This window comes from Notothenia rossii (assembly GCF_949606895.1).
Source record: "Notothenia rossii genome assembly, chromosome: 1".
NCBI lineage: Eukaryota > Metazoa > Chordata > Actinopteri > Perciformes > Nototheniidae > Notothenia > Notothenia rossii.
In genome coordinates this window covers 78,949,729-78,965,961 of record NC_136912.1, presented here as the reverse complement: position 1 = coordinate 78,965,961, position 16,233 = coordinate 78,949,729, and the positions used below count along the sequence as shown (strand labels likewise).

Here is a 16,233-nt window from a genome sequence, read left to right as displayed (position 1 = left end):
TAACAAATTATTTTCTGCAATTCCCCCTTGCACCAAATTAATCATCATCCTTTCTCTGATATATAATTCGTGCATTTCAATCACATGCTTACTCTTTTTGGTAAATGACAATGATCACAAAGACCAGTTGGATGCTGCTCTTTTCCCTATTCTCTCCATATTTCTTGCACTATTTTAATTGTATTGTTAATTTAAATGTGTTTTATTGTTTTACGTCCTATATAACTATGTTGCAATGTTGGAGGAGTTTGGGATATATATATATGAACATAAAGCATTTGAAATTTAAATTTGAAATATTATTTTACAACATTATGGAAGCCCATAAGGGACTTTTTTGAAATAATATTGTGAATTTAGAAATGCAATTCCACAATGTGGCAATTTAGTATGATTTTTTTTAATAATCAACATTTATTTTCACTTTCACATCAAATGTAACTTTAAAGTAAAAAAAAAAAAAAAAGGAATAATCAGTTTGACAACGCATTACCTCCTCTTTCAACTTGGCCAGGCTGCTTTTGACAAACGTGATTACTGATTCATTGTTGAAATATCTTAATAAACAATGTAACCTGATTTGCATTTATGCAAACAAAATGTTGATCTAAGGAAAATGCAACCCTCTAACAATTTGAAAATGAAAACGGTACCTTACCTACACATCAATACTTAATTTCAATACGTCCCTTGCTAATTTCTCACAGTTAAATACATTAATATTATATTCATAAAGCACATGAACCATGCGATTAAATCATATTTATCTATTTTATTTATATAAAGTCCCAAGCTGTGACCATGACAACATAACTATTTTCTGAGGGTAATAATTGAATGTATGTTTATGTTGTCTTAGAAAGGCTGTATCCCCTCACCTTGTTTTGTTTTATTTTAACAAAAATGCCTTGCCAAGAAAAAGGACTCGTGTGTCCTATTATGGGTAGAGACGGCCGCAGTGGTAATCCTGCTGACCTCCTGATCAATAATTCAGTCTCTCTCCGGCAGTGCTCATCAATAATAAATGCCAGGTGGGGTTTTTGGGGAGGAATGTTTCAGGACAGTTGATACGCAGCGGCTCTGGATTGGTCAGACACGCTGTCATTCTTTACCACGGCCTCAAAGTCCCAACCCCTGTCATTCATGTAACAGCTGCGTAAATATACTGGAGCTACAGAAGGACCGGAATTGTGTCTTTCTTTAAAAAATAAATCGTTCGCGTTTAGGTGAGAACTCATGCTCCTTAAAGAACTGTGATAACACTTGTGTGTATATAGATATTTTATTATTATGTTATATGTTGATAATAATATATTCTGATTGTTATCGCTTAAAATAAAAAATGTGGAACCATATTCTTAGTTGCAATATTTTGCATTACTGCTTTTGGTGAATATAATCAAAGCTGTCATAAACTTGTTTTGTTATTTTTACACTATAAGAATATACTCTATTGTTAAATACGTTGACAAGGAGTTTGATTCTATACAGATTGGATTGCATTTGACTATGCAAAGCAATAATGCCAAATTCAACATACAGTTGTGTTGTTTCTTGTAGTTTTGATCGTCTAATCCTCATTATAAGGTCTGCATGTATTTTAATCTTAAAGTATTCTCCTTTTTTTATTTTGGAATTTGTAACAGGAAGTGGTTTTGCTCAGCTTATCTCACTTGACAGTGGTGGTGTTTCTGCTGGTGCTGAACGTGGTGGATAGCAGCCGGATAGAAAAATTATAAAGGTGAGATTTTTGTCTTTATTCATATATTGCATAGATATTCCTTTTATACTTAAATGTTCTGTATTATACATATATTGTTTAATCAGCGTAGCCTGTATTTGGATATTAAGTAAGGATTTAAGATTCAAGAGCCTTTGACAAAAGATGCTCGCTTTAGAACAGCTGTTTTCGTTGTGAAACCCATCAAACCGTGTTAGACGCGTCAAACACAATGTTTATTCGTGTTATCTTTGAGGATGGATGTGAAGGCTGCTCCTGGTTTAGTGGATCTCTGGTTCGACTCCGGGCCTGTCCTGCAGGAAAAGGCGTTTCACACTGTCCGATGGTTGAAATCAGGAAAATGGGTCTAAATGTGTCTGAGGCAGGAACAGTCGCTATTAAATTCAAACACTGAAAATCCACTCATGAAGCAAATTGGGCGATATATTCAGGTTTTTTTACACGCAAATATCCAACTATTATCCGAATTGTTCAATTAAATGGTTATCGATTATTATCAAGAAATAACATCAATGCACCATATGATACCATAGACTTACTAGGCTACTGTTGCGAATATGTTTATTATTATAGGAAGATTATTGAATCTAATACATGAAATATTGAGCCATTATGGAAGACTGTTCTTGTAGTAGGGTGAAACATTTAGTCCTAAACCAATCAGATCTTGGTTAGTGGCTTCATATTTCCATTCTGCAACAGCAGCACATTTCACTACAGATCTGATGTAAGAATAAAGACTGAGAAATATACATATTTGGTCCAGAATTTGTGGGATTTTTAAAATGTATATACAAAGGAAAAGATAGACAGAGACAGAAACCAAGATGGTTGGCTTAAATTACCTTCTTCCACTGTTTTCAAAGCTTAAAATGTTAAAACTGTGATGTAATTGTTGATTTAGCCTTTTCAGTCAGCAGTTTGGTCATTAAAATGAATCAATATAAATGCACAATACCAAGAGCTATTTAGGCTATAAGATGAAAACTGTTCTGGTATGGTGATTTCACATTTTAACTGCAATGAGAGCAGTTTCATGTGTTGGAAACAGTCTGAATGTGAGCGGTTTGCAGGTTGGATCTTCACTTCCTCTTCTGACAGTAAAGTTAGGTAGTGAGAATCGAGGCAGGCGATAGTGATGCTACTGCTGTATCTCTTGGGAAAATCCATGTTGTGACAAGCACTGCCACAGTACAAACCGGAATTAGATTCAAAGGTTGGGTCGATATCTTTTATAGCATTTCAGATATTACTGTGTCAGAGTTATGTGTTGCGTTACACCTCTGCTGCAGAAAAACAGTTGTTGCGAAATGAAGTCATTTTAAACCTTGGAGACTTTTATTATTTGATGAGAGTAGATGAATTTACACTTAAAAGGAAACGTGAAAATCCCATTTGAGAGCATAAAAATGCTCAAATATAAGCACAACATAAAAGCTATTAGCAGCTGGCCACATCTGCATTGATAGTTAAAATGTTTTTGTTTTTTTTAAGCATCAGATGCAGAATAAAAAGGTTATAGCTTGAACAAAAATCTTTACATTTTGAATCAATACCACTTTTACATTTAAAAACTATACATTTTCATGTAGGCTATAAACAGGTAAAAATGTGTCAAATAAAGGGTAGTAGACAGACACAGCGCTGTTATCAAACCAAAACATGTGAAATCACCTGCAGACTGTAGCACCAAAAAACATGGCTACCCCCCCCCCCCCCCCCCCCACCGCTCACTGTTTGCTATGGAAGAACAAGAAAGGAGAAGAAGACATGCTATTTTTAGCTTTCTCTCCTCTGATCTGCTTCCCCACGCTTCCAAGGCGACACGTGATTGGATGGATAAGGGGAAAATGCCGTCTCCGGCAACCTGGGAGCAGGGCAGCAGCTGCAGAAACCATGGCATCTCTCTGTTTTAGAACATTGTTCGTATTGTTTCCACACACGGCTGCTTGTTGATGTGGTGATAAACAATACGAAAGGTGTACTATTAGATGTGGCAAACCTTATAAACCTTGACAGGTCATTAGATCTATTTTCAACGATTTTTGGAATTTTTTACCAGTTTGTGTTTCCGTGGTCCAGTTTTTAGTGTCCGACGTTTGCCTCACTGTTGAGAAAACATGACTTTACATTTTTGCCATTTTAGAATAATATGCACTGCATGTTTGTCATGTATTTAGAGAGAAGGCATTGGACATCATCACATATTTGGACAGAAGTATTTTATTAATTTATTATTTAAAAAAGTTTTACATATGTATTTTTGATCCACACTTATTTGTTTTCCGTTTAAATCCCCTGAACCTGCAAACACAAACCGCTTTCTGTGCACGGATCGCGGTGCATTCGTGTGTGTTTTTTTTTAGACTCCCCTGACGCTCATCCAATTCGTACTTTTAATTTCTCTCATCTATAGCCAATCAGATGTCTCCTCCAGTCTAAGCCAATCACATGAGCGCGCCCCCACGACGGTATGATTTCTTGCGTTCATGACACTTCATATACGCATTTTGCACTGTCCGGTCAGCTCGCTAAACAGAGGGGGGAGCTTCAGGTGATCATGCAGAGCTGCGTGTCTCCGTCAGACTCAGCAGCTGATCTGATCTCTTTCTCGCGTCCGGTTATACTTCACTCGCGTTTATGTCCATATCGATCAGATCCAGTTCTCCTGATCGGCCTTTATAGAGAGCACCGATCAAACTATTTAGAGTGAATATCGGCCGATAATGACCGGCGGGGCTCCCCCCGTTGACAGTTCACTGTCTAGCACTGGCTTCGTAGTGCACTGATCGATTAGGCTAAGCTAACCTGTAGCTGCTCCCTCCACACTCACAACAACTTCATACAGACATAAATAAAGCAGCTGTATTCGCCATACAGGAAACACACATTTAAAATGGTTTTGCCTGCCGTTTTTGTGTACACACAAGCATTCATCAATGGTTCGGAAAGTGGCGCTGTACCTTAATAATATAAAGGCTTGTATTTGCGTGCATTTCCTGTTCGGAAAGTGTCAATGTACTGAGAGTGGAGGTGTCCTGAGATTAGCGGACCTGTCAGCTCCGGACTGCGCAAAATGCGTTGATGAAGCGCTACGTCATGAACGCAAGAAATCTACCCTCGTGGGGGCGCGCTCATGTGATTGGCTTAGAATTGAGGAGATATCTGATTGGCTATAGATAGAAAAAATTACAAGTACGAATCGGCTGACCGTCAGGGGAGTCTCAAAAAACCCACACACGAATGCACAGCGATCCGTGCACAGAAAGCGGTTTGTGTTTGCAGGTTCAGAGGTTTTAAACGGAAAACAAATGAGTGGATCAAAAATACACATTAAAAACTTTTTTCCGTATTTGGATTTTATTTACATGTATATGAAACGGAACACATTTGTGTGTGCATTGAAATACACAAGTGTGGATCCTTTTGCGGATCATGAAATACAAGTGTGAATCCTTCTGTGTGCATGTGTGTATTATGAGACTGTTCTGAGCCCATAGGAAAGAGTCCTGTATGGGGCTCCTGAAGGGGACTCTTTAATCTTGCTGGGAGACTTCAACGCACATGTGGGCAATGATGGAGACACTTGGAGAGGAGTGATTTGGAGGAACGGCCCCCCTGATCTGAATCGGAGTGGTGGTTTGTTCCTGGACTTCTGTGCTAGTCATGGATTGGCAATAACAAACACCATTTTCGAACATAAGGATGCTCATAAGTGTACGTGGTACCAGAGCACCCTAGGCCGAAGGTCCATGATCGATTCCGTTATCGTATCATCGGACCTGAGGCCGTATGTTTTGGACACTCGGGTAAAGAGAGGGGCGGAGTTGTCAACTGATCCCCATCTGGTGGTGAGTTGGGTCGAGTGGTGGGGGAAGGCTCTGGATAGACCTGGTAAGCCCAAACGTGTAGTTCGGGTGAACTGGGAACGTCTGGAGGAGGCCCAAGTTCAGGAGGCCTTCAACTCACACCTCCGGCGGAGCTTTTCGGGCATTCCTGTGGAGGTTGGGGACATTGAACCAGAGTGGTCGGTGTTCAAAGCCTCTATTGCCGAAGCCGCGGCGGGGAGCTGTGGTGTCAAGGTCCTAGGTGCCTCAAGGGGCGGTAACCCTCGAACCTCCTGGTGGACACCGGTGGTCAGGGAAGCCGTCCGACTGAAGAAGGAGGCTTTCAGGGATTTGTTATCCCGGGGGACTCCCGAGGCAGTTGCAAGCTACCGACAGGCCCGAAGGGCAGCAGCCTCAGCCGTGTCCGAGGCAAAGCAGCGGGTGTGGGAGAAGGTGAGGTCGTCAAACAACTCCACAGTGGCAAAGCCCCGGGGGTGGATGAGATCCGCCCAGAAATGCTGAAGGCTCTGGGTGTTGAGGGACTGTCATGGTTGACACGTCTCATCAACGTTGCGTGGAAGTCGGAAACAGTACCGAACGAGTGGCAGACCGGGGTGGTGGTTCCCCTTTTTAAAAAGGGAATCAGAGGGTGTGTGCCAATTACAGAGGCATCACACTACTCAGCCTCCCCGGGAAAGTTTACTCTAAGTTACTCGAAAGGAGGGTCAGGCCGATTGTCGAACCTCAGATTGATGAGGAACAATGCGGATTCCGTCCTGGTCGTGGAACGACGGATCATCTTTTTACTCTCGCAAGGATCCTGGAGGGGGCCTGGGAGTACGCTCATCCAGTCTACATGTGTTTTGTAGACTTGGAGAAGGCGTATGACCGGGTTCCCAGGGAGTCACTGTGGGAGGTGCTGCGGGAGTATGGGGTGAGGGGGTCTCTACTCAGGGCCATCCAATCTCTGTACTCCCAAAGCGAGAGCTGTGTCCGGGTCCTCGGTATTAAGTCGGACCCATTTCAGGTGAGGGTTGGCCTTCGCCAGGGCTGCACTTTGTCACCAATCCTGTTTGTAATATACATGGATCGGATTTCGAGGCGTAGTTGTGGGGGAGGGGTCTGCAGTTCGGTGGACTAAGGATTGCACCACTGCTTTTTGCAGATGATGTGGTTCTGATGGCTTCATCGGTCTGCGACCTTCAGCACTCACTCGATCGGTTCGCAACCGAGTGTGAAGCAGCTGGGATGAGGATCAGCACCTCCAAATCTGAGGCCATGGTTCTCAGCAGGAAACCGATGGACTGTCCACTCCAAGTAGGGAATGAGTCCTTACCCCAAGTGAAGGAGTTCAAGTATCTCGGGGTCTTGTCCTCGAGTGAGGGAACAATGGAGCGTGAGATGGGTCGGAGAATCGGAGCAGCGGGAGCGGTACTGCAGTCGCTTTACCGCACCGTTGTGACGAAAAGGGAGCTGAGCCAGAAGGCAAAGCTCTCTGTCTACCGCGCCATTTTCGTTCCTACCCTCACCTATGGTCATGAAGGATGGGTCATGACCGAAAGAACGAGATCGCGGGTACAAGCGGCCGAGATGGGTTTTCTCCGCAGGGTGGCTGGTGTCTCCCTTAGGGATAAGGTGAGAAGTTCGGTCATCCGGGAGGGACTCGGAGTTGAACCGCTCCTCCTTCGCGTCGAAAGGAGCCAGTTGAGGTGGTTCGGGCACCTAGTTAGGATGCCAAATGGGCGCCTCCCTAGGGAGGTGTTCCAGGCACTTCCAGCTGGGAAGAGACCGAGGGGTAGATCTAAGACCAGGTGGAGGGATTATATCTCTTCGCTGGCCTGGGAGCGCCTTGGGATCCCCCAGTCAGAGCTGGTTGTGACCAGGGAAAAGGAAGTTTGGGGCTCTCTGCTGGAACTCATACCTCCGCGACCCGACCACGGATAAGCGGGAGAAGATGGATGGATGGATGGATGGAAGAATACTATTCTATAAAATATAAATTATGTTCTTGTGATCAACATCTTACTGAAGTAAAACATATTGCCCACAACATTTACTTATTGATGTAATAGTGAAAGCACTCGTCCTGTTCAATTGCCCCAGTCAGTGTAACATCATAGCATTGTATTTTTGTTTTAAAGTATTAAAACGGTACTTTAATGTTGTAGCTGGTCAAGGTGGGTCTGTCTGACTTTAACCATGCTAGTAGCATACGACATAATTAATCACGATTAGTTTTCTTAAATACATGTGATGCATTTACTTTTACTATTGGAAAATTAGTAGATATCTTTGATTTGCTCAAAGTTCATTCTGGTTGACCTTTGAACTGTGAAATAGCAACACTCATTCATGTCCCCCTGATTTCAGAAGGGACGATCCCTCCCTTTGGAAAAAAAAATACGTCATACTTGAAAGTAGGGAAAGAAGTACTCAAATCTTAGTCTCACAAATGTGGATTATTTTTTTATTTGCTTTATATACCGCTGGGTAGTTTGTGAGTTTTAATGGTCTTATATTGACCTATAATGATACATAATATTTCAAATTGATGAGTAACTTATGTTTTATAAATAAATGTTCTGAGATTAAACACACAATATTTATCCTTCAAAATAATAGAAAATGGAATAACTCAAGTAAAGACAAGGACCTTAAAATGTACTTAAGTAATTGAGTAGGATTGGAGGTACTTCGAGGTGCAAACAGTTTATAACTTCCCCAAGTTCTGCAAACTTCAACTCAAACTCAAAATTGCCTGTATTAGTAGCTCAGCAGTTGTCAGCAGATTCCTCAGAAACATTTTTTAAGCAGGAAGGTGTTTGCTGATCTGGGATCAGCTGAGGATCAGCTGTCAGTCTGCTGGAGGCCAGCCGCTCCTGATTAAATGAGCCTGACTTGCAGCAGCACTTAGCTGGAGATCAATCCTGCTCCTTGAGGCCCTCAATCTCCTTTAGGTGACAGGTTTAGGGGAGAGCCTGATGATATCATCCTCCAGCACATAAACTCGCAACTCTTATTCATGATTGAATTAGGATTAAAGAAAAACACAAAACACTTGGTTAGAGAAGATGGTTCAAAGGCTTGACCAATGACAATGTGCTCTTGAGCAAAGCAGAAAACCTGCAGCTGATTCAGTGCAGATGGATGGTTTTGTAGCTTAATCATAGTGTTTTACTTATCTCAGGGCTTTATATTGTTATTTGACATGTTTTGTTGTAACAGTGAGCTTTGAAACCCTTCCTCCCAAAGTAGTATCATTGTTAATGCCTCTGTCGCAAAGACAATCGGAACCCTTTCCGTCTTCCTCAGAGGTAAACACAACACGACACACTACTGCATTGGTTTTACAAGCAAATTCAACATTGACATATTTTCTATATTTATTTTTGTATCATCAACTTGTTAATATATTGTTGGCATGATGGCTAACGCTAGCGGCCAATCTACTTCTATCCAAAGCAAGAAAAAAACGTCACAATTTGGTAGGCTGTGGTGCAGTGTATGTCCAGGGCTTTTATTGTGAAAAAGAGAACGCAACCCGTAGGCAGACTGCAAAAACGTGATATGAATCTATTTGGGCTTAGAAGCATGAATAAAACCTAATGAGGTGATCTTTTATATTTGGGCAACCCATCTCAGTTTTTAACTAAAAGTGACAGCAGTAACAGCAGAGATGTAGATTTCAGTGTCATTTGGCCATCCTAAGTATCAGCTCTCTATGCCTGATCAAAATCGTGCGCCTGCTCCTCCATGACAGAGGCGTAGCGGTATCCTCAGCAGTCTAGTTTGACCTCTCCATTCATGTCTCTCCTGACATTCAGCCTCGTCTGAGTGTCTTGTTTCCAGTCATCAAACTGCGGAAGAGAATTTTACTCTCAAAGCAAGTTTAAAAATCCCTTTTACTACGGCTGAAATAGAGTCATTTTGAAATGTCTGGATGAGACGTTGCACTTTAACATTGGAAACTCATACGACATAGTCAATACAATCAATATCACTTCATCACACCACTTTTGTTATTTTGTCTCAAGTGCAGAATCCAGGCTTATTTGTGAAGTGTCAAATTGATCAGAAGGTTGTTGAAACTTTATTGATCTCTTTATTGTGGAGAAACAGATGGACAACAAGCTCTTAACGTTTGTAGATTGGCAGCTTATGCAGCAGGTCTAGCTGCATTTTTGATGATCGATGGATTTTTTGTTTAAAAATGTAATCCATTCTGTGGCTCCAGATCCCCAATGTTAGAATTTGAGTGATTTGTGTTCTGTTTAATTCTACTGTATAACCGATAGTGTTTGGAAATAACCTTTTGCTTTAAGAAATGATTTTTTTTACCATTTTCTGAATTGTTTTCAGACAAAATAAATGATATGTGTAGTCTATTGTACACCCAACAATTTCTTGAAATCACAAGCCTAACAGTTCATCGCACCTGACTTGTACCTTTGTTTAAAGGCGGGTTACTATCGAGGCCAAGTGAAAGCAGCGGCAATGTCCTGCAGGCTGAAACACATTTGCATAATGAGAATTGTTAATTACTTTGAGATTAAGCACAGAGGCCTGCACTCTGTAAGCTTCTGTATCAAATTAGTGTTTAGTGAAGGTTAAGCCAACTCTCTTCTTCAGAGCTCCTCTCTGAGACGCAGAGGAAAGGCTGCGGCTCACTACACCGTCACATACAGCACCGAGTCATACGGCCATCAAAGCTCTGTGATAGTGTTTGACAAGGTCCAGACTTCCAAAGGTGGCTGCTTGTTTCTAATGTCCTCTTATCGCAGCTATTAATAACCATCACATGCTTGTGTTTAATTTGTTCTTATTTGAACCAGAGCTTCTGTCCAGAACAGTCTCGATAAGTGAGTGATTAAAAAGAAAACGTATGAAAAAAGGCAGTGTCAAATCAAGCTGCAGCACATCGACCTATTCAGCAAATGCTACTGCAGTGCTAAATCAAAATGTTTGTGGAGAATTTGGGGAAAGGGAAAATAAATAATGGGGCTAAGGGACGAGTTGCGAAGTTTGTATGACACTCAAAGATAATCAAAGGTTTGGTAGCATAGTCAACATTTAAGTGACTGTAAGACTTTGGCTTGAATGTGTATTTCTAACTCAACCTTTTATCCAATGTGTAACAACTGCAAAACTGCTGACTCCGATGAAAAGAAAAAGTAGTTGATAAGATGCACATGGGTGGAAATATCTGCTGATGGTGCAACGGTAACACGAGCAGATACATTTTTTATAAGGCTAACCGAAGACGAAATTGAACACCAAGCCCCGACTGATCGATTGTGATCTAACTTACAGCCGTTTGCTTCATTCGGAGAGAAAGACTCACATTTTGGGATTTCAGTTGTTTACAGGGATGAATACACTTTTTCTTGGGGAATTTTTGTTTCACACTAACCTTCTGTAATTGTGGTAAACTGTGTTATTTTTTTGAAATATATTTTCAACTTTGCCACATGAACTCATTATTCGGTAACATCAAGATGTGTTATGCTTGTTTCTATCCACATGGTTTTATTAGCATTTTCCATATGTGTATAATAAATCCTGGGTAGAAATGTCAAAAAATAAGATTTGTGCAAAAAGTCAAGGAAATATTCACATTTAAGAAGCTAATCCAGAACATACAAACGAATACCTGAATATGAGAATTAGATAGATCATATATCTTGAAAATATACTTTCCCCTGCTAAGAGAATCCAAAAGCTCATACTAGACTGCACAATCATTGGACTTGAGTTTGTTCAGTAGGTGTGTCTTCTCCTGAGCTTTGTTTGATCAATGACTTTGTGGGGTGGGTCAGTTGATCCAGTGAGGATTGCTGGGTGTCAACATGCTCTACGTCTCCTTCAATCTCTGTGTTTCCTCTCTGTAGTTGGTGGGATTACGTGTTCTCCCTCAGTGAGTCACACTGCAGTTTGCTCACTGCAGAGCACGCAGACTCATTTAGTCATCTTTAAGACTTGATTAGGTGCCAGTGATGTTCAGCGGGGTTAAAATGCTGAGTCACAGCTGATTTGAAATTGTTTGCATCTACCTGTAACTGCAGTTTAGTGTACATTTCTGAGATAGAGACAGATTAAAATTAACAAAAATGTAGGCAGCCTTAAAGTATAAACCACAGACTTGTGCTAATAATTTGAGAAAAAACTATTAAAACATACTCAATTGTCCCAGTAAGTTGTGCTGAGACACTGCAGATCATTTCAAGCCACTTGCAACTTAATTCCATACAGCATTAATGAACCCAAGGATTTTTTTAAATGTTCTTTCAGTGTCTTTTCTCTGTCATTTTTCACCAGTTTTTTTTTTACACTGATCAATAATTACATTTATTGATTAAATTCAAGCACAAACAGAATCATCAACGTTAAAGTTCTCCCAGGACTTTCATACAAATATTTGAAAATTAATTTAATATCTTATACTTTAAGCTTTATATCGACTATAGCATAGTAATTAAAGACCTAATGTTATTTAAAGTGGACCTATCATGCTATATTTGAATAATATGTTGTAGAGCCATACCTATATAAAACATGTCTGTGAAGTTTTCTTCTCAAAATACCAAACAGATCATGCATTTTAGCTATGCCTCATTTCGCTCTATTTGCTCTATTCCAGCCCTGTCTTCAAAAGGGCTGATTCTGTGGCAAATGAGCTGCAGCTAACCACGCCCCCCTGCAAAGGAGGGGGGCGAGGCACGAGCGTCATGTTACCATGCTGTTACCATGCTGTCACCATGCTGTTACCATGCCACGGCAACCCCCCATTCCCCTGATAGGTGGAGAGTTGCCCATGTAGGCGGAGCTCCTTGTTTCTGACGTCAGAGATATTTCAAATCTGTTCAGTCTGTATCAGATCCGTTGCAGCCCCATTTTTAGAGATTTGGGTATGGAGGAAAAGAGATAGGGTTGTGTTTTCTGACACTTGGTGAGTTCCCTGACACACCGAGGACACATATTCATGTATGAGAGACGTACAAAAGTGCATTTTGCATGATAGGTCCACTTTAAGTTGACTATTCTTATTTTTTGATTGTATTAGTTATTTCTATGACTTTAAGAACTTTCTAATTTTGTAAAATGCCGTCTCTTATTTTCCAGACGTCCTTTTTATATTTCCTGGATTTAAGAACTTGTTTTTTAAAATAAATCCATTAGTGTATGAATTATATTCAGAAGCTCCAGGCTGCAGACTATGTGAAGAAGTAGTGACGTCAAAGCCGGAGCAGAACTTGGCATCAACCTATTAAAATCCACAATATTGCTGCTCTGTTTTAGATGTTCTCAAATTAGGAGCCTGAAAAAAACAAATAGTCTCTATTTCCACCAAAAAGACCAGGAATTATATTTGCTTTTTTTCCGGCCTTGTGTTTGTTTCCTGTCCTCAGCCTCTTTGCATAAAAAACATCAATGTGTTGAGGACTGGTCAATGGTTCTTCATTATTTAACAAGCATCTTTGAGTTCCTTCATGTAAACCGATAGGTTGTTTTGTTTGTGCTTTGTTCCCGAAGAGCTCTCGTGTTTCACTGCAGCCGAGCGGAGATAACAGTCTAAATATAGAGCAGGCTGCAGCAACTCTGGGGCCCGTGGGCTCGAGCCATTGTGCTCTCAAGAGTCGAAAAGGTATCCTGAATCCTTTTAGCCCTGAACTCTGTAGCCCACTGTAGTCAGCATTAGGACATACCAGTTAACAATGCAAGTCATGTAGACGATGGTTTCGCTACTGAAGTTAGAACTGCAAGATGGTGGAAAAGCCTGAACATTACTGTAACTTACCAAAAGGTGGATTGGTCAGGCTCTGAATTTCTCCCTTGCTCTCATCTTTTCAGCTTTCACACAAATATATCTGTCACTCTTCATAGGAGTTCAACAGCAGGAATGTCTTTCAGGAGAGACTTTGAGAAAATATGTGCAATCCCAAATGTAACGGTATTGCATCTCCTCAAGCTCCATGACACCATTTTGTATATTCATATATTTTCTAATTGGTAGATGAAATTCCTGTCAGGAGCCAGTTCAAAAGAGGGAGAGACTGAATGTTACGTAAACATTTAATTTGAATGTTACTTAAATGATATAAAATAGATCTCAAGTATGAAAGAAATGTACCCACATTTTTCTAAATAACGCCTACATGTTGTGCCACTTCCAGAAACATGTATACACCTCGAGCTAGTTTAGGTGATGGGATGTTTAAGTATCTGCGTCACATTCAGACTGCTTAAAATGAATGTTGGTATCGACCTGGGTGTTATTTTTATATTTCTTTGGTGGTCTTGACAGCGTTTTACTCATCACAGTTAAACATAATAAGGAACATTTGCAAGGACAAAAGCAATGTGGGCAAGCAGCTTCAGGATTTAAAAAAAACTTTAGTGACAGAAATCTCCTATCTCTGTGTCTTTGAGTCAAATCAGACAGGTTAGTGCCCCTTGAAATCCATGTAGTTGTAAATAACTGTAATGAGAAGCAGAAATGTCTTGGCAAGCTTCGAGCTGACGTAGATACCTGTCCTAGTATATTGTGAGTATATTTTGATCTTACAGGGGTCTTCATATAGATGTTAAGCTTCAGCTGTGAGCACAAGACTCCTGTTCGAAGGAACCATCTCCAACTTTTCTCTGCCCTGACCTTAAAATAATGATCTTATGGCAGTAATTGATGGTTTCGAGTTATTGATGTTAAAATACAAATCCCGTTGGTATAAATCAAACTGACTGCTAGTGTGGTTAATTGCTCTTCACACATGCCCAGCTGATTGTGACTGATTGAACCTTTTGCCTCCAACCTTTTTGCCGAATTGAGAAAACTCAGATGGGTTTTCTGTTTTCCCCTTACATCGCTATGTGCTGCTTTGATTTATTACCATTATGGTAGATGTGCAATTTTTAAGGCTTATTACTTTATCACTATCTTGCTGAGTATGAAAAACGCTGAGAGAATCTCATCTTCTTTCCAAACTCTAATTAAATGTATAACCTTTTAAATACGGAAACTCATGTCCGCTGTTTTTGAATAGTTTGGTTTAATATTATTAGAGTGTTTTATTACTCATTACTTTTAAAGAGACAGTCATTCATTATTTATTTCAGTCATTCATTAGAGTTCTGTCCAACCCTTAAGGTGCTGCAGATGTGCAAGAATGATTGTTTTTCCCATATGTCGGCCCCTCCAAGTCCAAGTAGATGGAGTTAAAACGCATGTTTTGTTCGTCCAACAGGATCTGCATATATATATACTGTATATCAAGTATAAAGTTTACTTAGCTGTTCTTTTGTTGCTTTCAAATACTTACTGTCCTCGATATCACATTTTTAAATGTTCAGAAACCTTTCTGCACGTTCAAAACATATCCCATCATTAATGTTCTCTGGAAAGTTGAAGTATTTTAAGGGGAAAAAAACGATTGGAGTTAATAATATAAAGTCAGAACCTTTTAATATCTTTTAAGACAATGTTTTATGAACAAACATGATTGCCAGGGAGAATTCAGTATGGATTTGATAGTTTTCTGACCAAATTGTATGTTGTAGGAAATTAGATGAAAGTCACTGTTTTCTTCCTTGGCAGATAACTCACCTGTAAGATATGTCATATTGAATGCAACATAATTTGCAATGTTATTGGTTTGGAACCTCCACCCAGTAAGGAACAGCTACCTATATGATTTTTTTAAATGATCATTTTTATGTGACCAATTTTTTTTATTGTTTATTTCCACAGATGGCCTCAGCAACAGCAACCTACGGGCAGAAGGAGTCTTCGGACCAGAACTTTGACTACATGTTCAAGATCCTCATCATTGGCAACAGCAGTGTGGGCAAAACCTCCTTCTTGTTCCGCTACGCCGACGACTCCTTCACACCGGCCTTTGTCAGTACGGTGGGCATCGACTTCAAAGTGAAGACCATCTACAGGAATGACAAGAGGATCAAATTACAGATCTGGGTAAGACATTTGTTGATGTATTTGGTTATGAGAAAGAGGACACCTAAGGGTTGTGATACTCACTGGAACATCTGGAACAAAACCTGTGGGTTAGTGACGTTTTCTGGATGTCCGTCCGTACCTTGTCTGTACATCCCTCGAGCTCAAATATGAACTCATTAGATGTTATTCAAAGGTTGAGGTCACTGTGCCCTCACAGGATTATTCAAGAACATATACGGTAATTTATACGGTTCCAAACAGTCAATATGAAAAAAAGGTTAGGGGTTACATTTTGGACTGAAGCGTGGCGGAGGGATACGTCTGTGAGGCGGGCATTCTAGTTTTAGTGTTGTAAAAATACTGCAAACAACATTTCATAAGCTATTTGATAAAATGTTCACCGAAGCAGCAAGTTCTGTAAAACTGCCCCGTGGTGCAGTTTTATTATGCAAACTGTCCTCATGTTGCAGTAAACACACAGAGATCTGCTTCCTCTCTGCTGCCTGCTCATCCAGCTGACACTTGAATGAGTATAATAATCATTCAACTAATGACCAAAACTCAGCAAGTAAAATAGGAACAAACGGGGCGGTGTTTGTTGCATCAGAACTGTGTTGTCCCCTGAGGGCTCAGCAGTAAACAAAATCACACAGCAGAGTAAAGACAGGCTCCCCGAGGAACCACATCATGTTGTAGATCATAGCATCAACCCTACA

At 40.4% G+C, this 16,233-nt stretch overlaps 1 protein-coding gene across 1 annotated transcript in view; it reads left to right on the top strand.

Annotated features, from left to right (window-relative positions):
• The first annotated feature begins 1,646 nt into the window (after positions 1–1,646).
• Positions 1,647–16,233, top strand: part of rab3ab (RAB3A, member RAS oncogene family, b) — a 20,753-nt gene continuing 6,166 nt past the window's right edge. Inside the window, exons 1-2 of the mRNA XM_079689653.1 lie at positions 1,647–1,741; positions 15,311–15,535. Of these exons, the coding sequence (XP_079545779.1) occupies positions 15,311–15,535 (225 nt within the window). The 5' untranslated portion in view covers positions 1,647–1,741. The remainder of the gene's footprint in view (positions 1,742–15,310; positions 15,536–16,233) is intronic.